Consider the following 20,960-nt stretch of genomic DNA (forward strand, 5'->3'; position numbering starts at 1 on the left):
ATCTTATGCTTCTAAGAAAATAACAAATTCATGTTCCCTAGGGACATTGCCTCCCTCCCCCCACCTTTCTTTTTTTTCTAACAGCGTCTGAATATTTTCCAGTTAAATTCACTTTAAAAGGCAGAAAGTCCTTTTCAAGGCAGGGGGAATCTTACAGTCCACAGACACTATTAAGAGCAGTTAACTACATATGTTTGCAGTGTATTTATGTACAGGCAAACATTTTTTCTGTAAAAACTCCAAAAAAATCTATGTATTACAGCTCTCATGGCATTGTATTGACATTTTTATTAATGATTACATGTGGGATGTGCTTTATTTTAAAAAAAATCGTAATATGTCACAAAACATTTACTAAAGCATAAACATGAGGTGAGATTGGTTTTTGTTTGCATTGCAGTTAAGGTGATCAAAATACATTTTCATTCATCTAAATAGTACTGTTAGTCTTGTATGATAGATTTGCTTGTTGTATTGAATTTTCATTAGAATTTTCACTTACGATTTTGTGTTTCTTGTCCATTTTTAACTCTCCTTCAGTCTTGGAGTGTACTGTTGCTCCTTTTCTCATAGCCTGATATTAACCAAAATACAGATTTTTACATCCATTAGCATACCGGCTGCACATGAATTTTCACTCCTATGATATTTATGTTTTAAATTGAGGAGAAGTAGTATACCTAACTTCAGTTAACTCTTTATGTAGTCATATAGAACTTTACCCAAGAAGCCTCCCCCCTGAAATGAGTGGTGCCAGAGCAATCTCCAGCTATGGACCAAAATTCTGAAGTTTGCATGGATCAGTTTTAATGTACATAAATGGTTTTCTGTGTTTTCAGAAAAGGAGCTTTTTCAATTCTTAGATTGCTGTGTTTTGACACTTCAGTCCAGAACTGTAAAAGATTAAAACACACTCATTGATTCATTTCTTTTTTCACAAGACAATTTATTGAGCAGTGCATTTGAAAAGGAAATTAACTGTATCTTAGCTATATCTTGATTAATAATTTTCTCATTAACCTACAATTATTTTTATGTGACAAAAACCATTAAATAATTGCTAACTTAAATGTAGGTTTCTGTGGTAAAACTCAAATTTAAAAGTATGAGATATACTAATATTTATGAAGTTTTAGATAAACTGTATCAATACTTTCCTAGGTATAGACCTTATTCCTCAAGTGAAGATAGAAGATTTAAAGCAAATGAAGGTAAGTATGGACACAAGCTTTTCAAGATGTGTTCCTCATTATGTGTTTAAAGTAGCCAGGATTTTATCTGGTTAAAGTCAATATAATCGCAGAAAAATTGATCCAACTTCTCTTTTTGTAGGCTTATATAAAGCATTTAAAGAAACAGCAGAAGGAGCTGAATGCCTTAAAGAAGAAACATGCAAAGGTATGATCACGAAGAGCTCTCTGAGCGACACACTCTAATTAAAAAAAGTTGCAGCACTCACGAGCACAGACAGCTCCTAATTAGATTGTAGGGAAAAAATGAGGAGCGGTAGCTGGACCACCAAGAAAGGCATGTGTGTTTTAAATGTGCTGAAATATGCTCCAGTGAGCAAATCTTCCCTTTATCAGCCCTTTGTATGTCTCCCTGAGTTTCGGTGCACATTTGTTTGATCCCTATAAGCATCCAGAGCTCACCTTTTTCAGGTAATGATTTTATTTAGCTCCCTCTTGCATGACATATTGACAGGCAGCTTGGAAAATAAGGCAGTAATGATGTGAGAGGGTGCTGCGTTGAAGACAGGCACTGGAGAAACTGCAAAATCACCAGAGAGAACTGGAATGTGTAACTGAAAAATGAAATGCCCTATTCCTCCTCACTTATATCTGTTAATCACTTCATAGTCAGCTTTTTGCTTGGTACTCTTGGCAGTGATGTCCCAAATACATACAACACTGTCACAAATATACTTTACATTAGAAAATCACAGCCAATTTTCTCCTGCCTTTTATCATTAGAAAACCATCGTTCATGTTACAGGAAGAGGCATAACAAGGGAAGAAAGTATCTTAAATTCTGAATTTTGGCTGTACGTACAAATTAATTCTGGGCTTTTGGGGCATTTATTCCCTTGCTGTCTTTGGCAGCAGATTCCATTGCAGGTCTGACGTAATGTAGTTGCCTGGGCATTTTCAGTATCGGTCTTTGTGTTTATTTTCATGACTGTTTTTTGGGCGTGGGACTTTATGTCTGTACAATGAAGTATGAAGAAAGTACTTTCACTAATTGGCACTTTTGTGGGGCTTTTAGTATTAAAAGTAGTACAAGAAAATTAAAGTTACATTTCAGACTCCCTACTGACTCCATACAGAAGGGAAACGAGTGATTTCTCTGTTTTAGTGTGTGCAAAGCTGACACTCTAGAAAAAGTCTGTCATCCACACTTCTGGGCATGGACAGTTTCTAGACCTTCATAGGGTTGATCTTTTAGGGGGCTGCTTATTTCTAAACACTACTTTCTCATTCATTAGACAACATCCAGCAGTTTGTTATAGCAGCTTTTTGCAAATGAAAATGGTACCGTGGTTACGTAGAAAACAGCCACGCTCAGTGATCTATGTCCCAGATATATGTGACCCACAGTAGTGTAAGGATATCTTAGCCAAGACTGCGCTTGCTAATGTTAAAAAAATTGATCCATCTGTTCAGGCTTGCACTTGCTTCCTCTAATCTGTGGAAAAAATTGTCAGCCACAATCTGAAAATGCTGTGTGCTCAGAAGGGCTTTCAGCATTAGCTCAAGCACAGCTATTTTAGGTCTGAGCCAGCCTGTGTCCTGCTGGTCTTAAGTACAGAGTGCAAGTCTGTCCTAACAAGAAAGTGCCTGTCTAGAGCATGCCTTGCTAAAGGCTCCAGTAAGGGCAACTTCTTCAATTTGGAGAGGAGAGTCTGAGCAGAAAAGCGCAGGCATATTAGCTCACAGATGATCTTAGGGAAGTGCTTGGTGTACTCATCGCTGGTTTCAATCCGTTTGATCAGCTGGGATGGACTGGGAGAGCTTTGCAGTCAGTTATCCATGATCACCTTGAGGAAGCCTGTGTATTAAGCAGACTGAACTGAAGTTCCAGACATAGGTTGACTCTCGTTTAACCACAGACACTCCAGAGATCTGGAGGAATAAGTAAACAGAAGGGAATTGTTTGTGTTGTTTAAGGAAACAAAAGCCCAATACTTCTCTATCTAAAGTTGGAAAATGCGTTATGGAAAACGAATGCATGTAAGTGTAGAAGAGAGGGAAGGTTGAGAGGAAGGAGCTCTGATCTAAGCAGTGTAGGAGCTAATCTGTAGCCCTGGGCAGAGCTAGCTAAGGAAGACGACAGCAGTAAGGGTCCCTTTTACTGACAGCATCCACTCAGTGCAGAGAAGTGTCAGCAGCTCCACTGAAATGCTGACTGGCGGAGGCTGGTTGCTCTGTATGAAAGCATATCAGTGTCTGTTTTCTCAGGGTTTAGGACTGTTAGAGACACCACATTTTCAGATTAATACAAAAATTAACTGGTGCAAGTCTTTTCAGGATGTGACACTCTGTGACACTCTTCGATGGTATCTTTCTTTTTATTTACTTCTGTTCAGTGTTTCAGCCATTTTGACTCCAGCAGCGCAATAAATTCTTCTAACATCCCTCTGCATATTATCACTAATTTGTTTTTCCTACATGGCATAGCTCCTTACAACTGTAATACCTGGTGTACACACACACAGAGACACATCACACACTGTGACTTGACTTTACAATGGTTTTGTTATTAATCCATCTTTTAAAAAGAAGCTTGTTTGGGCAAGTGGAGGTGCAATCTTCACTGTTGCTTTTTTGCTTTTGTGTAGGAAAAATAAGACATCTAGTCTAAGTAGGGTAGAGATCATTAGATTGGCAGAAAGGTCAGTCTTCTTAGTATCAATCATTACTAGTCAGCCAGTCTGTGACTGATAGAATTAAATTTGACCATTTCCTAATGTCAGATTAGTGGCTTGCAAAAAAAATGCAGAATTTTGGTTTTCACAAAGTCTGTGAATAGTTAGGAGTTGAGATTTCGCTCAGGATTGAGAATCACATATGAGGTACATATATAAAGCTCTGCAAAGACAGGACAATGCTTTTAAAGAAATCCCAAAGGATTGTAAGAGAATAATAGAGCAAGTAGTAATTAAAGGCAGGATGAACTGTAGCAAATATTGGAGAGTGTCAGTATTTCACAGCAAGTTCAGTTTCAGAGTCATTGTGCAAGTATAGTTTCTCTGCTTCGGAGAATCATAGAGTAGGTTGGGTTAGAAGGGGCCTTTAAAGGTCATCTAGTCCAACCCTCCTGCGATGAGCAGGGACATCTTCGCCTAGATCAGGTTGCTCGGAGCCCCGTCCAACGTGGCCTTGAATGTTTCCAGGGATGGGGCATCTACCACCTCCCTGGCCAACCGGTGCCAGTGTTTCACCACCCTCATGGTAAAAGATGTCTTCCTTATATCTAGTCAGAAGAACCTGTTCAGTTCTTCGACGGAGCTGTTGCCTCTAGTTTTTGAACCAAATCCTCTGCTTAGGCAGCCTTGTGCCCTGGCTATGAAGGAAGAGGCAGTTAAAGTGGGGAGGATGAATATTCTCCAAGCTGATTTAGTCTCTGCAAAGGTAAGTATTACTCAGGTAGCATTGTGCTGCTGTTGGGAATGCTGAAAAACAGATGATTGCTCTTGTGAGCAAAGAACACGATCCAGACCTCGGCCCATTGACTTGCATTGTGAAGTAGATTCACCTAACAGGACATTGTGAATCTGGAATGAGACAGATCACTGTGAGAAAGTAGTGTAGGTTTGCCAGATACGCAAAGAATGTAGGACATAATTCTTTAAAAGGTGGGGGGGAAGCCCAGGAGTGGGAAGCTAACGCAGATGTCTTTGATGATACCATGAGAAATACAGTATTTTTACAGAGGAACATGTTCAAAGGATTATATGTAAATCTTTGTACTTAACTCCTAGGGCAAATTCTTTGTCATCTATTGGACAGTGAGCAAAGCTGGTCCTATAAGCTGGGACAGGGAGAGGAAAAAAATGAGTAAGTGTCCCTGTCAAGAAATGGATGAGCTTCCTCAAGAATCCTCACATTCACAAAAGGAAATTGGAAAAAATATTACTTTTAAAGAAACGACTGTCAGCGTTATTTTATTGCCTGAGATTACTGAGGTGCCACAAGAATCGGTGGGATCTGAGAAGCTGGTGCCAGAAGGGCCAGGCCCCTGGGATTCTGTCTGCATGACAGATTACATCATGGTCATGTTCTGTCACTTTAAAGTAGATTAGTAGCTGCTGCGAGGAGTTTGAAACTGTGGGATTGTGTTCTTCTACATCATCTATAATACTGCCATTATTTAAAGGACAGTGAGGCAGTAGTGGCAAGATCTTCAAAAGTACAGAAAGCAACAAAGATATTCTATCCTTCATGGGTCTGTTTAAAATCCAGGCGTGTGAAATGCACCTTTTTGACACCATTAGACAGGAGTGCCAGCAGGCAAAACAGAATGCTTTTGTAGTGGCACCACTTCTGCAAGGTATCAACATCTGATGCTGTAGTATTCCTTTTGTTTGACTTTTGAAAACCAGTGGCAAATTAACATAATGATCACCATCTGAAAAAAAATTTCATGTTAGGAGTAACTTTCTCTTGAATCTTAGGTCTGTTAACCTTTGCTTTTGGTGATTTTGTGTCCAGCCACTTCTGCATATTGCAGAAATGTTTTTCTTTAAACAATGCATTCATAAAAACACTACACTGAGCAGCTTCTGGAAGTATTTCCAGACTACATTCCCTGAAGTAACTTTAATCTCCCAGTATGAATATTACTGTGCAACTGCAGAATGGCTGATGTGTCTGAATGATGTCCAACAGGTTTATATCTTTTTTTATCAAGTTAGATCTTCAGCACTGGCTAGGTGAATGATCTGGTGTGCCATCACGGGTAGATGGGCTATAAAGGCAAGGAGATGTGCATATGTAAGTCTCAGTCACTGATTTAATCTGTTAGCAGCCTGCTTCCATGGGCCCCTACTGAATTTTAATATTTTGCAGGGATGTCACGTAGTTTTTGTGCTTCTTGGGTTAGACAGAAGAGGAAGGATACGAAGGGATTATCTTGATATATTCTCTAACAGTCAACAGCACAACAGATGATTGTGATGTACAGTTCTAGCGGTTTCAGACCAGACAGTGATAGTCACAAATGCCCCCTTAGGGAATTGGATATGGCCATAGACAGTAACCAGAATTGCATAATTACCACCCAAATATATAAATCCCAGAATTCATCTCCTGCACATTTATATTGACATTGAATATATGTGCTGTTTGAAATAAAGCCTAGTAAAAAAAAAAAGAACATAAAGATCTCAATTTCACAATGCAAAAGCAACAGTACCAAAGCCTGTGGGACTCTAGATTAATAAAGTTCTGCAAAATGGATTGATGATTTGGAAATGATAGGTTTTTTTTCTCTGTTTCCTCATTTTCGTATTCTGTAATGAGAATCCTCCAGACTTCAGTTTTCAGTTATACGCAGGAGTATTTGTATTGCTTCAAAGAGATACCAGACGGGAAGATCAGTTTGCATCACAGGAACTTACTTCCTCTTCTCTTCAATAGACTGAATTGTGATTTCTGCCCCTGCCCCCTCCAGTGGAACTCATATGATTCTTTACTTTTTCACATGGATAATCTTGCTGTGATTTGAGTCTTGTTATAGCAATTAGGTGGCCTCTCAGAACCCTGGCTGAACTGTGGCTTCAGTTTGTAGTATCATTAAATGAGGTTTGTGAACGTATTTGTGAACTCAAACTGCAAATTCACTGGACTTGAGGAAATCATGAGAGACCCAGCTGAGGAGACTTTTATCTGCAAACATATTCTGGATCAATAGAACACACTACCACCTGAAATTTTGTTTGCGTCTGAAAACAAAATAAACTGAGGGTGTTTTAAGATGCTACAAAACAAACTCCTGTTTCTTAGAATCCTGCCAGAAGTTTGGGATGCAGAAGTTTGGGATGAATTTTCCTTTGAGCATTGGCAGAAAATCAAACCAACATCAGCTAACCCATTTTAACTAGTGCGCCAGGGGTTGAAGGTCATACAATTCAAGGGACCTCTGGTAGGGAGTTACCTCCTAGTACTCTTTGTGCCGTGCATGTGGAGGTTGTTAGTAGCCTGTCTTCCTCTTCAAGCTCTTTATATTGCGCACGAACAAATGCATGTTCCATGAACTGGATGGGGAGGAGGACCAGGGAGGGAATGGGGGGGGGATATATCTGTTTCAGGTACAAAATAGAGTTGTGCATGAGCAGTAAGTAGCAGGAGAGAGGAGTCTGCAAAAGATTCCAGTGAGTTTGTGATAAAGAGAGAAGGCGTAAATCACGGTTGTCCTGAGGGAAAAGCAGGGACTCTAGCTCTACGTGATATGCCCTCGCAAATAATGGAGGAGTGTCACATGAGTGGGCAGATGTCTCATGCTTTGCAATGTTTGTGCTTAGTCTTTTATAGCAAGAATTGTATTGTCTCTCCAGGGGAGAGTGGGTAGTTTGAGAGATGCTCTCACTCACTTCACCTGTGGCTGGCTGGTGCTGTCAAGCTTATGTCATTCTTTTCACTGTCCATATTTGTTCCTACCTTGTTAGTCAGTGTAAATACTCCCTGGCGAAGCTGGCATGTTTTCATGTTGATGGAGTCTATTTGTTTCCCTTGTAAATCCTCTGTAGAACAGAAAATTCAGTTCCCCACTCTAAATACAAAATTTGGAAGCTGTACGTGTTCCCCAGGGAAGTGCTTGGCAGATGTTGGAATGCTCAGGTACAGCCCAGGGATAGATTTTTAAAAGCACCACAACATTTTTATTAATGTTTTGGTAAAAGTGAATATAAAAGTCTTTAATTAGTATTTTTAGAGGAAGAAACAGTGATAAGACAAACAGGTGTATAGAAAATAATAACAAAGAGCAGTAGAATAGCAAGGGTAGAATAAATGCAAAATGAGCTATAAACCAAAACAGAGATAAAGTCCTGGAAGAGGCCATATTAATTAATGCAAGGCTTTTTGTCATGATTAGATAAAATGTGGAGTAATTGGATATTAATAAAACAATGTAAATTAACAAACTGCAATTTTTCCTATTGTAATGTAAATTCAATATTTACTGCTCTCTGCGGTAGTTAAATATTTGCATCATTGTGAGCAGCTGTTCTGATAAAGGAGAGTATGAAGTCAAGTTCAATAATGAAGTCTACATGTGAGCACTAAGCGAAGCGTGTTGTTTCTGGTACAGTCTTGTAATGGAAAGGAACTGTGTGTGTGTAACATGCATTAGTGATTCATCTTTTCATCACAGCAACAGTTTTTTCCTCACCTTCCATAGATAACTTTCTCTGCCACTTCACCAATGTATGTCACATAACTACAGCAGGGACAGCAGGTTAGCATTGCTGCGTAATACTCCACAGGTAGCCCTATATGTTCAGTTTATCAGCATGTGCTGTATTGTTTGGAGGGGAAAAAAACAGCAGGCAATGGTTATTCGCAGTCTGCATGTGTAGTTGAAAGTCATACTGCACAACTTACTATTGCTTGCAAAGGGAGATGCTCTGCAACAAGGTGGAATTTCATAAAAAGATTGCTGCTGTCATTAGGGGTCACGGGCCACATCTCCAGAATGTCAGTTGTTAATGATTTGATTTTTAGCTAATGTTTGGACATGAAGCTATTTGATTTTCAGTGGCCCAGGGGCTAGCACTGTACTCGGTATGAGATATGTGGAGAAAGGGGGGACTGGGTTGAGTTCTGTTCTCCTCTGCATTCAGAAACTTTGAATTATACAATCTGAGCTTGTAAATCTGATTTTGGACATTTATTGAAAAAGTTAAAGTTTTTTCCCTACCATTCTTTTGTTTTAAGGTATACCATATTTTTAAGGTCTGCTACAGATTTTCGTTTGTCAAACAAAGAAGAAATGTTTTAGCACTTATGGTGGAATATCTGGAACCTTTAATACCAGATGGCTAAACCAGATTAAATTCCATTGTCAAAGTTATCTGTTCATACACTGATATTTTTACACTGTAAGAAAACTAAACATTAAAAATCCAGCAACCTAATTGTAAGGTCCTACTGTTTTCCAGGAGCACAGCGCTATGCAGAAGTTGCACTGCACACAAATTGACAAAATAGTGGCACAATATGATAAAGAAAAGGTATCATACGAGAAAATGTTAGAGAAGGCAATCAAGAAGAAGGGGTAAGATATTATTTTAAAATTTTTTTTAGACTTAAAATAGATTTTTATGGTTTGTGGTCTGGAATAAAGCACTCATAAAAAGGTCATTCAGATGTATGAATTGGAGCTTGAACCAGCATCCTGCATCAAACTGAGTATGAGCTGCTTGAAGGCTCTAGCAATGGGCCAGAAATGTACTCGCTCTGCCTTTCTCTAGTTGTCTTCTATCAGAGTTTTAAAAGTAAAAGCAAAGGAGTTGCCTCAAATTTTTATTTCTGCGGTCTGATCTGGTCTCACTGCATTTCCCAGGGACTGTCACTGTTGTGTTCAGTGAGAGCAGACTAAGGTCCTCAATAGCTCTAATGACCAGAAAGTAGCAATGATTTGATTTTGGGAAAAAAGCTGGCTTCTAAATCCTGAATGTTTTAGAATAATAGAGTTTTTCTGTGCTGTCAAGTTGAAGTTTCTTTTTAACAAAAAAATCTTCAGATCCTCAGCTGGGGTAAATCAGTATTAGTCCTTTGACTTCAGTGAAACTGTTTTGGTTTGCATTAGCTGATGGCCTGGGACATTACCTGTGTGAATCTCTTAATTGTCCCAGAAAAGTTCCTGGAAGATACTGGTGACTTTAATAAGATGTCCCTCGTACAGTCCCATTTGGAATTAGGTAGCAGGACCTGCTGTTGCCTTGCTGCTGTTGTGTAATCTGGCAGCAGTTTTCCTCTGCACCTTTCACCTTATGACTAGCATTTCATTGAGACATCAGTTTATACTATAATACTGTGACCTAAAGCAGGAATTACGTTATTTAGTTCTAGATGAAGCTATGCTAATAGCCTCAATTTCATATTGTTGTCATCTAGCAACAGCTGGCAACCAGCTCACTGAATTCTGAACATAGATGCCTCTTAGACATTGAATTCTTCCATGAATACTTTTTATTTTGTAAATTATTTGGAATGGCAGTGGATTTTGAGTGTGCATGTTATAAACTTGCAACAGAACACAAATAGAACTGTCAGAAGTAAACGAGGTAAGGAGAATCCTCACTAAATTATTAAAAGCTCACAAACTCTTTAAAAAGCTCCTGTTGGGTTTTTTTTTTTTGTCCAGGAAAGCAGAACTGTAAGCACCCAAATACTTCTAATCCAAGTAGTTCCTTCCAGAAAATTACAGAGAGAGAACTGCTGCAGGACTAATTAATTTAATGTGTCTTTGATTCAATTTCCATTGAATATGACACAGCAGAAGGCTATTGATGTAGCTGGATTTATAATTACAGTCAGGGTATTTACTACATCGTCAGTGAACTAAGCCCTGGACAGTGCACCATAATTATCGTAGGGGGAGAAGGGCTCTCCTGTGCTCTGGTATTTAAGAATCTTTTGTCAGAAGAGCCATGAATTCCTGTTGGCCTGAGAAGAAGCCAGTGCTTCTGCCTGCCTAGGCAAAACAGCAAATGAAGGTGTGTCAGAAAGTTAAAGGTGGTAATGGCTGTGTTTGCAGTAAATGGTGGAAAGCACTGGGTAACAATGCTTTCCAGAGTAACCCCAAATGGGACAAGTACAAAAGTAGCTGATCGTTTGATTCCTAGTTTGAGATCACTTCACTGGCTACTCGTAGTGTCTTGTCTTAATTTTATAACTCTTCCCTCATGGGTGCCAAAGCCTTTATGATAGTTTTAATTTATCATAAAAAATATATTAAAAAAAAAAAAGTTGGAAAAGACTACTCCAGAAGCAGATCCAGTACACAGCCAGACACTGTTCCTCACCATGACTCCATACTTTCCATGGACTCCAGAGCTCTCAGTCATCTGACGGCTCTTCAGTGTTACAAGAATACCTATTGGTATCTAATTAACAGCCAAATCAAATCCAGTATCAGCACAGACTTTCTGTGAAAACAGTTTAATTCCATATCAAAGTCTTTTAAGGGCCTCCTTCAGGGTCATTCTGTGTGCAGCCCTGAAAGCCCATTCAGCAAGGTACTTGGGCACACACTTCTCTTCACCCCAGCTGTGTGGTGTATTTAAGGGCATGCTTAAAAGTGAACACATTGGTTGAGACTTAAAGACTTTATCGAACTGAAATGATCCTGGGTTCAGTGAGTACAGGACATGCTCCATTTCCTTGGCTTTCATTTTGGAACTTTTACAAGTAATAAAAGTTGTAAAAGAACATGTAAGCTGTGTTTTCAAGGCATTCATGTTGAGATTGTCAGATGCTTCCTGGAAAAAAGGCTTTTTGATAGGTCTGTAGAAGACTTCCTTTCCTGACTTTGTTGTGCAGTTTTTCATGGTCCATTTCTGCCACATGGTGTGACAAATGTCAACTGCATATTGTTCAGCAAAGTAGAATTTTTTAATCACATGCTAATTCGCTGACAGATGGACAGGATTTTGTTCCCTGTGCTATTTCTGTTGTACACTTCAAATGCTTACAAATCTCAGAGAGGCTTATGGGGATACGTATGCTCATGTTCCCTCTCTGAAATGGAGTTGAAGGCACATAAAGATCCTTCTGATTTATCGGGACTGTCCAGAAATGCAAGTGTATGTGTGTGTGTAAGCATGGGCATGTAACACGGGGTTGGGCTGTCCCTGGGGATTTGTTCCCAGCTGTGACTCAGTGGTTTAACCACCACTGTGCCACTGCAGTTGGAGACAATTCTCGTTATGTCCAGCGTGGCTGGAAGTTGCCTTGAGATATAATGAAAGCTTCATTTCCAGAGGAGGGATCAGCCTGGTGGTTTTGATGTCTGGGATTCTGAAAAGTCCAGTGATTGAACCAATTAGGCTAATTGGGGATAAAATCTGCTTGATTCACCTAAGAAGCAGTCTTTTTCATAGTGTATGACAAATCATATATGAATTATAGCCAGACCTCTGATCGCAGCTACCCACATGCATAATCAAAGACACTTTCCAGCTGTTGGGTTTTTTTTTTCAGGCAGAGGTAAGAGTGGTCAGAACCTGTCTCTATGGCTTTATATGACTTCCAAAGTGTCTCACAAATGAGTGTTAGAAATCTCTACCAAAATTTCCTTGCTATGACTAGAAAATAAATGACTAGTCCTTCTGGTGGCCCTTGGGAACACAAGGAACATCACACTACTATTTTCAGTAAGGGCTTTCCTGGTACTGTTTGATGATAAAATTTTCTGCTAATTTCCATAAGTTTAGCAGTACCTTGATATTAAAATAGGATTTAAACTTGTTAAGAGTTTCATAAATCTCCTTTTCTAGAACAAACATGGATTAATGTTACTGCAGTCAAGCAATAACCATTCTTATTAGGGCCAGCTTCAGATGATAACATTACTGTGGCTCCATCCACTCAGTGGAGTTACACCATTTTACATCAGTGGATCATCCGACACAGAAATATTACAGAGATGTTAAAATAGACTCCCCTCAATATATTTATTATTCCAGACAAAAAAACAGTGACTTCCAATGTGTTAATTTGTATTCTGTTGTAAAAACCCTTCACTGCAAAAAGGGGAACAAGAAGATTGGTAAAGACGGAGCTTGTCAGCCTTCAAAAATTTATTGACTTTGGTGAGACAGCAATTGAAATTCCTGTTGTAGCTCCAGTGGAATAGTTTTTCTGTACATCCATCCCACCCAAGTGTGTGGCCCAAGTAATTTGGCTTAGTGAAGGAAATTCTCTGGGTGAGAGGTTGAAGTCATCCATCTCCTAACCCACAGGCACGTCAGAGGAGCTTCAGTATGGGGCGCTCTGCAGGCATTTTACCAGCCTGCTCCTTAGAGTCATGCACTCCTCCAAACAAGCCTTGCAACTTCCATTCAACCCCATTAACTCTATCCAAACACAGAGGCCGTGTGCTGTATTCAGCTAATTGCAGGAGTGAGGGCTGTCTTCAAGATTTCTTGCTTTCCAAGTCATGTAAGGTATCTAATAGCTTGGATTCATCCCCATGGGTTGGTGTGGTCTGCAAGGATGATGAGGCCCCCTTCTTTGCAACCCATTTGCTTCTGTTTTCTCACAGAGAGGCACTCACACTTTCAATAGGCATTCAAATTTAGTATGTCCAAATTGCCCTGTAAGGTAGCTATTCAAATGACTTTTTCTCTGCCTTAAACTAAAAAAAAAAAAAAAAAAAAAAAAAAAAAAGTAGCAAAAATTACTTTTAAAACAAAGGATAAAATCATGGCACAGCAATTAATATGCCTGTAAATTTTCAGGCAGAAACTGGTTTCTCTCTTGGCAAGGTATTTTAAGCCTGGAAAAGGAACCGAGTACCATAAATGGAGATGCTTGACATATCCTCAGCAACAGAATAATTACTGGGCCAATCTAGAATTAATCGTGTGGTGTTTGAATTGAATGATCATTAATCCAACAATATTTTGTAAGTTGTGAATAAATTGCCAGAAGAAATAATTTCATTCCAGTACGCTGCAGCACTTCAACTTTGATTAACATTTTAATTAGTAAGAGCTGACTGAATGGGAAGATGTTTAACTTGTGGCACACATTTGCAATTTTCCTTTTTTCAGAGGAAGTAATTGTCTTGAATTGAAGAAAGAAACAGAAATTAAAATTCAGACGTTAACATCAGATCACAAATCTAAGGTAAGCAAACAGCCAATTTTAACACATGCAACATCTGAAAGAGAGATTTTGAGACCCAAGTGGCAGTTAATTTTCTTGGAAGCATATGAATGATTTTCAGCAATAATAACATGTTGAAAAGAATGAGCATAATCGAGTGTCTAAAAGAGTTTCTTAAAAAAAAATGTAAAAAGCAACGTCAATTTCCTGCCCTTTTAAAATTATTGAAGAAAGTGCCATATTCATGCCTCATGAAACTAAACCGGTCATTTGTGTCAGTTCTAGCTAAACAAAGAGACGAATATATTCTGTATGAAATTTGGATGCTAAATGCTTTCTCAAAATACATCCATAAAGAAGTTTCTTTTTCATTTTCCCTCATTGTCACCATGGACAACACTTGCTAGTCTGTCTCTCAGGGAAGGAGGAGTCCAAGTTGCTCTTGAACCATGTGTTTTCTCATTTCTAGTATTTTTTTCCCTGCCTTGCTTAGTTGCATTGTTTTCTCCAAGGTACTGGAGAATAGAAGTGCTCTGAGACTCAATCTCAGTTAATTTGAAAAAGCTGTTCTCAAGCTGAGATTCATGGCTCACATTGAGTTGCTGAGAGCTGCTTCCTCTATACTTCTGTACCACTACTATGCTCACCGACTTCATATTTCCTTTGAAAGTTTTATCTACCACCTGTTGACATGCTTTCAAGTTTCTGAAAGATACCCAAACTACAAGACACATCCATGTACAAAATGATCTGGGGGGAGAGGAGTACAGGGGACTGACCACAAGAGAGTTACTGTAAAAGCTGACAGCTGTGAAGAGAATCAGACAAGTATAGAAAATACAAAAGCAGCCACATCTTTGAGACTAGAATAAAGTTATTTCCATCTTTTCTTCTCCTGCTTTTATTCTTTAGTATTATTATTTCATGTGAAGAAGATCCTGGTTTTCTAAACAAGGTTTCTTTCTTGCTGCCTGCTCAAAGATGTAGAAAAATCCCCAGGAAGAAAACCTAGTGTACTGTTTTATCTCCCTATCTCCTCTTAGGAAAAGTCCAGAAGTTTCCTTAAATAAAAGCAAATTAGTTGAAAACTGAAAAAAAAAATCATTAATTTCTTAGTGAAATAAACTCTCTGAGGAGCAGTATCATCCAGACATAAGCTCCAAAACTCGTTTGAAGTTACACTGTGTAGAAGATCCTTAGCCGTGATCTCTGCTTCTCACCTGTGTCATTCACAGTCTGGAGTTAAGAGGTGTGATTTGTACATAAAGAGACAACCAAGTGTTCATTAATCTTTCAAATCCAATAAATGTGGTTCATGTTTTCCCTTTCCACAATATATATGCAGTTTCTGAGCTCTGTTCCTTTTAAAATCCTGCTTTCAAACCGGTTCCCTTCAATTTAATCTGTGCCTGGAAAAAAGATTGATTTTTGTCCACTCCCATGTCAGGTTTTAGGATGACATTTTCGAAGGAGACTTAAATATAAGGTCCTTTGAAATGCCAAGCCTCTGTGTGTTGGATAATTCCCAAAGAACTCTTCTGCAAGTCATCTACCTCTGTGGTTTTCGCTAGGTCAGTGATTTTCAGTATCTTGCTCACTGTGGTTCCATCAAAATTGTCCAGATTATGTTCCTATTTTAGTATTCTCATAGACTTCTTTTGTTTCAATCACCATGTGTGAGCCCTTGAATTATTCCTGGAAATCATTCAAAGGCTTGCAAGCAACAGGTTGGAAAACAGCGCTCAAGACCATAGGGAAATTAACTTTTCTCTTAGATGAAGGTAGGTACAATTAAATTAGATTAAATTCTGAGATGCTGAATGCATTACACTGATATAGTGGGAGTTTGATTAATTAACAGTTGTTCAGCATTTCTCAGCGTTTGGCCCACTAATTTTGATATCAGATTGTACCATAATTCAGTTTTAATTACAGCTCATGTCCTCTGGTGCAGCTCTGTGTCACAACATGCATGTACACTTTTAGCACCAAAGAGACCTTTTCATCTACAAAAGTCTTCCTGTCATGAGGAAACATCCAGCCCAAGTTTGGCATAAAATATTTAAATTAGATCTGAATGTCCCAATGTGTACTTCACACACAATTAACCTAGCAGATGCAAATTACTCCCCTGCATTAGAAAAGTAGGTCCCAATATCAAGCAGGCAGAGGATGAAAAGAAAAAAAAGGAAAGATTACTTCAAAGATTATTCCTGCTTGAACTTAGTGACTAAACAAACATCTTACATACATGCTGCGCAAAAGAAAGTTCCTTATCAAGATTTTAATTAGTCTCTTAGGCCCAGCGTAGGAACAGATTAAAGGACAGGATTGCAAACACAACCTGTAGAACAGGAAAGAGAGAAGTTAGCTGATGGTTATTTTTCCTGTCCTTTTGGATAAGCATCGCTACCTTAATAGTGGAAACTAGGACAAGAGCACAGCCGAGTGCAAATGAAATAGTCATTTTTAAGTATGATGCTAATAACTGGAGAAAAGCGGGATGTACACTGAATTTACTACATCTGAACTTTGAAGCGTATCACAGATCTGCAGCATTATTGGATTTCAGATGATTTAATGGTCATGAGTTCTGAGGTTGTCTGAATCGGAGTCAAATCCAAGAAGGCCAATGGCATCCTGGCTTGTATCAGCAATAGCGTGGCCAGCAGGGACAGGGAAGGGATCTTACCCCTGTACTCGGCACTGCTGAGGCTGCACCTCGATTACTGGGTTCAGTTTTGGGCCCCTCACTCCAAAAAGGCCATTGAATGACTCGAGTGTGTCCAGAGAAGGGCAACGGAGCTGGTGCAGGGTCTGGAGCACAGGTCTGATGGGGAGCGGCTGAGGGAACTGGGGGGGTTTGGTCTGGAGAAGAGGAGGCTGAGGGGAGACCTCATCGCCCTCTACAACTACCTGAAAGGAGGGTGCAGAGAGCTGGGGATGAGTCTCTTGAACCAAGGAACAAGCGATAGGACAAGAGGGAATGGCCTCAAGTTGCGCCAGGGAAGGTTTAGACTGGCTATTAGGAAGTATTTCTTTCCAGAAGGGGCTGTTGGGTGTTGGAATGGGCTGCCCAGGGCGGGGGTGGAGTCCTCATCCCTGGAGGGGTTGAAGAGTCGGGTTGACCCAGCGCTGAGGGATCTGGTGGAGTTGAGAACTGTCAGTGTGAGGTTAATGGTTGGACTGGATGATCTTCAAGGTCTTTTCCAACCGAGATGATTCTGTGATTTTGTGAAATCGGGTATTTCAAGTCTTGTAACTGGTGTTTGGCAAATCCCTTACATCCTTCTCATCAGGTTGATATCTTGCTCTGCCTGAAATCAGACTTCTAGCTTGCAGGATATTTAAGAAAATAAATCTTTTTCTCTCCCACCCCTAGAGAAGACTTGTTTTACGAGGAGCTGTGCCTGCTTCTTAGACTGTATGCTGATGAATTGAGTAGCACATCACTAGCACATCTGCCCTTGAACACAGGCAGGTTTTTTACAATTCTTATCTCTTGTCTTCTCAGATTTAAAGTACTTTAAAGTACCGCCATGCTTAAGTCTCCTTGCAGGTTTCTTCTTTGGGAGTTGGAATCGATCCTTATGGGCCCCTTCCAACTTGAGATACTCTATGATTCTTTGGTATCAGTGTACCTGAGATACAGGATTCCTGCCTTTGTGTTCCTCTGTAGTGTATAATATTAACCATTTAAAAACAATGATCACGTTATTCATTTGCAATGTGCCCTTGAGTCACTGTTTCTCTGCATTTGTTTGGGCTTTGTGAAAGCTCTTTTCAATTAAGTCACTAAATACTTGCTTTCACCATGGCTTCCACTATTTATACATTTATTTGTTTCACTATTTCATTAAGTCACAATTCTTTTTTTAGGCAAGGATTGTTTCGCATTTCATTTACAGCATTAGGAGGCTTTAAATAAAAGAAAACTCTTTTTTATTTACTGAAATACCTGCCTGTCCTTTTAGGGCAATGTAAGATGCTCTTACTAGGAATCAGATCTCATGTGGTAATACCCCTGCACTTTCTAATACTTCAGTCTGAAACTCAGTCCGAAGTGGCAGACTGTATGGAAGAGTTGCACAGCATCAAGCGGTGGAGGAGAATACTTGGGCAGCTCTGTCACAGTCCCCACTACGATTTTATTGATGTTTGAAAGAGGGCAGAGCCCAGTCAGAGCATTCTCTGCAGGAAGGCAATTTGAATCACAGATCTGTGTAGGGAACCGTGTGTTTGCTCCTGTGCCGAGATGTGTGGTACACAGGTGTGATTTGCTGCTGGTTCTGCCTGCTTCCTGGGTCACATAATAACACTTGTCTTTTTAAAATATGAATGCTTTCTACCATTGTGACCGTGGAAGTTTTCTGGCTATGTGGTCTCTCTTCTGCTACGGTCCCAGTTACACCCAGTTGCTCAAGACTTTGGATCTTCCTGTACTTTTTTTCTCCAAATCGTGGATGGAGCTCACTCCATCTGAAAACTCTGCATTGAAAAGAAATAAGGAACGGGTTTTCCCGAGAACTTCAGCCATGACTGACTTTTAGCTCCCCTGAAGTTCGCTCTAGGTGTCCTTGGGGGTTGATAAGCCAAATGAAGTCACTACTGAGAGGAGATTCATACAACCTAACTGAAGTGTCTAGTTGCTTGAGGTCCTTTTGGATATAATAGAGGCATCTCCAAACAGCATTTAGGTGTGATAAATCCTGCTTTGAAACTGCCCACCTTTTCACATCAGCAATACAAGGAGCTTGCACTAAACTTGGTCCTGACTTAAGCACTTTAGGTGGGTCCCAGAGGTGAGCTGGAGTGTCTGCCCCTTAACCTTTCAAATACTCCGTCTGAAAAATGAGTCTCTCTTCTTTACCAACATCCAGGCATTTATTTGGACCCATTTTAAAGTTGAATCCTCATGTTTTTCTGGCTCTGAAGGCAGTACTGCCTTATGAACATCTTACTAAAGATACTACTCCCACTGACTGTTCCACATTCTTCTGTGTATTTCTCACTTCGTAGTTGATAGGCTCTGGCTTAGCACTACACTTATCTACATACACAAAAAATAAGCGTGGCTCATTTTGCTGGAAGTACACTCACTCTTAAACACCCTGATGAATTAGGCTTATATTAGTCATACCAGTTTACCAATCTCCTGCCTCAAAATGCTTTTACTGTTTCCTGACAGCTGCAAAAAACTCCAGGTAGCACTTTGTCAGCTGCTTCTGCCTCCAATTCTATCTGCTTTGATATGGGACCACTATTTAGCCATAGTTAAATGCAAGTCTGGCTTTCGGGTTGTGGTGATCACCCTGATCTGTTACAAAATTATTATTTTTTTTTTTTTTTTTTTTTTTCATTAGGAGTCCAGTTTTATTATTCAACATTAGCTCTGTGTAGGAGGGCCTTCAGAGGAGCCTCTCCAGGGCAGAACGGAGACTGGGGCTGTTAAGGTCCCCTCTTCTTTCACCATCATCAGTGGGTGCAGGAGAGTCTGTTCCACGTTATGCAGAGCCCACATGTGGGCACACACCCAAAATACTGGCATCGGTCTCTCACTTTCTGAGCGATATGGTGGCAATTTTTGATTTGAAGAATAAGGTTTAGCTTTCATAAAAGATGACCCAGATGCTATTAGTTACCATAGTAGCAGTTGAAATGACTACCTGAAAATAGGTTTATTTTGAGGCATATTTTGTATACCACTTATGAAAAAGTAGGATAGCTTGTCAAAATACCCAAAGATAATTGTTAAAGGATAATAAAAATATATCTTTCTATTAGCTTCTTTTCAAAATCATTGAGTGAAATATATTATTATAACAACAACTCTGGTGATTTAGACTTCTTCGTATTGTCTTTTGGGAACATTCCAAAACTTTAATCTCATTATTCTTGTAAGTCTTGGGAGATAAGCAAGAGAAGACTGCTTGTCATATTCCCTGCTGACTTAATGAGTATAAAACAAAGATACGTAGCCCCTCTTCAGAGTCAGGTTGTATTAAGTATAGGATTTCTCTGTAAACTGACTGTGTTTGTAAAACTGTCTCCACAAAATCAAAGACTGCATTTAAGCCGTCAGAGAAATCCCACTCACTAGGCTTTCTCTGTTGTTAATTTCAATACTTTTAATACATATTTTTTTTCTTGGCAACCAAAAATTTGAAACCGTTTTATTATCAACTCAGTGTTATAGGAGGTTTTAAAATAACAGTAGTACAGTCAAGAGTGTAAATGCAGCCAATTTACTCAGGGCACTTTAGATAATAGAGTCCTAATAGTAGGGGTTGGTTTACAACTGTATTTATAATACATGATACTGTCCTTGGTGGCTTTGTTACTCTGTGAAGCAACTTCATTTGTGTAACTTCATCTTTCACAATTTAGCTGCATTCTTTATAATTTTTTTTATGATTGTCTTTACATCATCTTCAGCAGCAGTAATAGCTGATCTCCTAGTCTATCTGAGAACCTCTGGCAAAGCTGCTGTTTCTTCTCTGCAGGTCAAAGAGATTGTGGCACAGCACACTAAGGAGTGGTCTGAGATGATCAATACGCACAGTGCCGAAGAGCAAGAAATCCGTGATTTACACTTGAACCAACAGTGTGAACTACTGAAGAAACTGCTGATTAACGCTCACGAACAACAAACCCAGCAGCTAAAATTTTCACATGACAGGTGAGCAGGGCAGCACTACCTGATGAGGGCTTGGTTTATGTCTGCTTTGTATGATGTCTGTGTTTCTTGTGTTGATAGCTCCCGTACTGCTGTCAAAGATACTGGGCTGTATGCATGGTAGAAGTAAAAGAAGGGATCATACAAGGTTTTGATAGATGCAGGAATGGGTTTCTTAGCTGGTTTAGATTATCTGAACTTCATTAAAGTCTGCAGATGCGATGAAGCGGTGGTAGTTTGCATCAGCTGTGGGTGTGCTTAGGCTTTTGCCCAGGAACTTCAGTTCAGAGGCTGGAAGCTGAGAAGTATCAAATATGGAAATATCCTTTGGAGCGGACTCATGTGTTTATACCACTGGTGATTATAAGAAAGATCCATGAAAAAGTCAGATCATAAAAACAACAGGTGGCAGGATAAGCTACGTTACACTGATGTATTATCTTCAGACA

The 20,960-nt window shown here is 39.5% G+C and overlaps 1 protein-coding gene across 21 annotated transcripts in view; it reads left to right on the top strand.

Moving 5' to 3' along the window:
* Positions 1-20,960, top strand: part of PLCB4 (phospholipase C beta 4) — a 216,958-nt gene that overhangs the window by 182,307 nt on the left and 13,691 nt on the right. For all 21 annotated transcript variants that reach the window (XR_012622345.1, XR_012622346.1, XM_074817201.1 and 18 more), the window contains 5 exons: positions 1,162-1,211; positions 1,333-1,398; positions 9,161-9,276; positions 13,781-13,856; positions 20,339-20,514. Coding sequence is in view for 19 of the 21 variants with exons in the window: in XM_074817201.1 (XP_074673302.1) it covers positions 1,162-1,211; positions 1,333-1,398; positions 9,161-9,276; positions 13,781-13,856; positions 20,339-20,514 (484 nt within the window). In the remaining 2 variants the exon portion in view is untranslated. The remainder of the gene's footprint in view (positions 1-1,161; positions 1,212-1,332; positions 1,399-9,160; positions 9,277-13,780; positions 13,857-20,338; positions 20,515-20,960) is intronic.

The sequence above is a fragment of the Strix aluco genome, chromosome 3 (assembly GCF_031877795.1).
Source record: "Strix aluco isolate bStrAlu1 chromosome 3, bStrAlu1.hap1, whole genome shotgun sequence".
In the NCBI taxonomy this organism is placed as follows: Eukaryota; Metazoa; Chordata; class Aves; order Strigiformes; family Strigidae; genus Strix; species Strix aluco.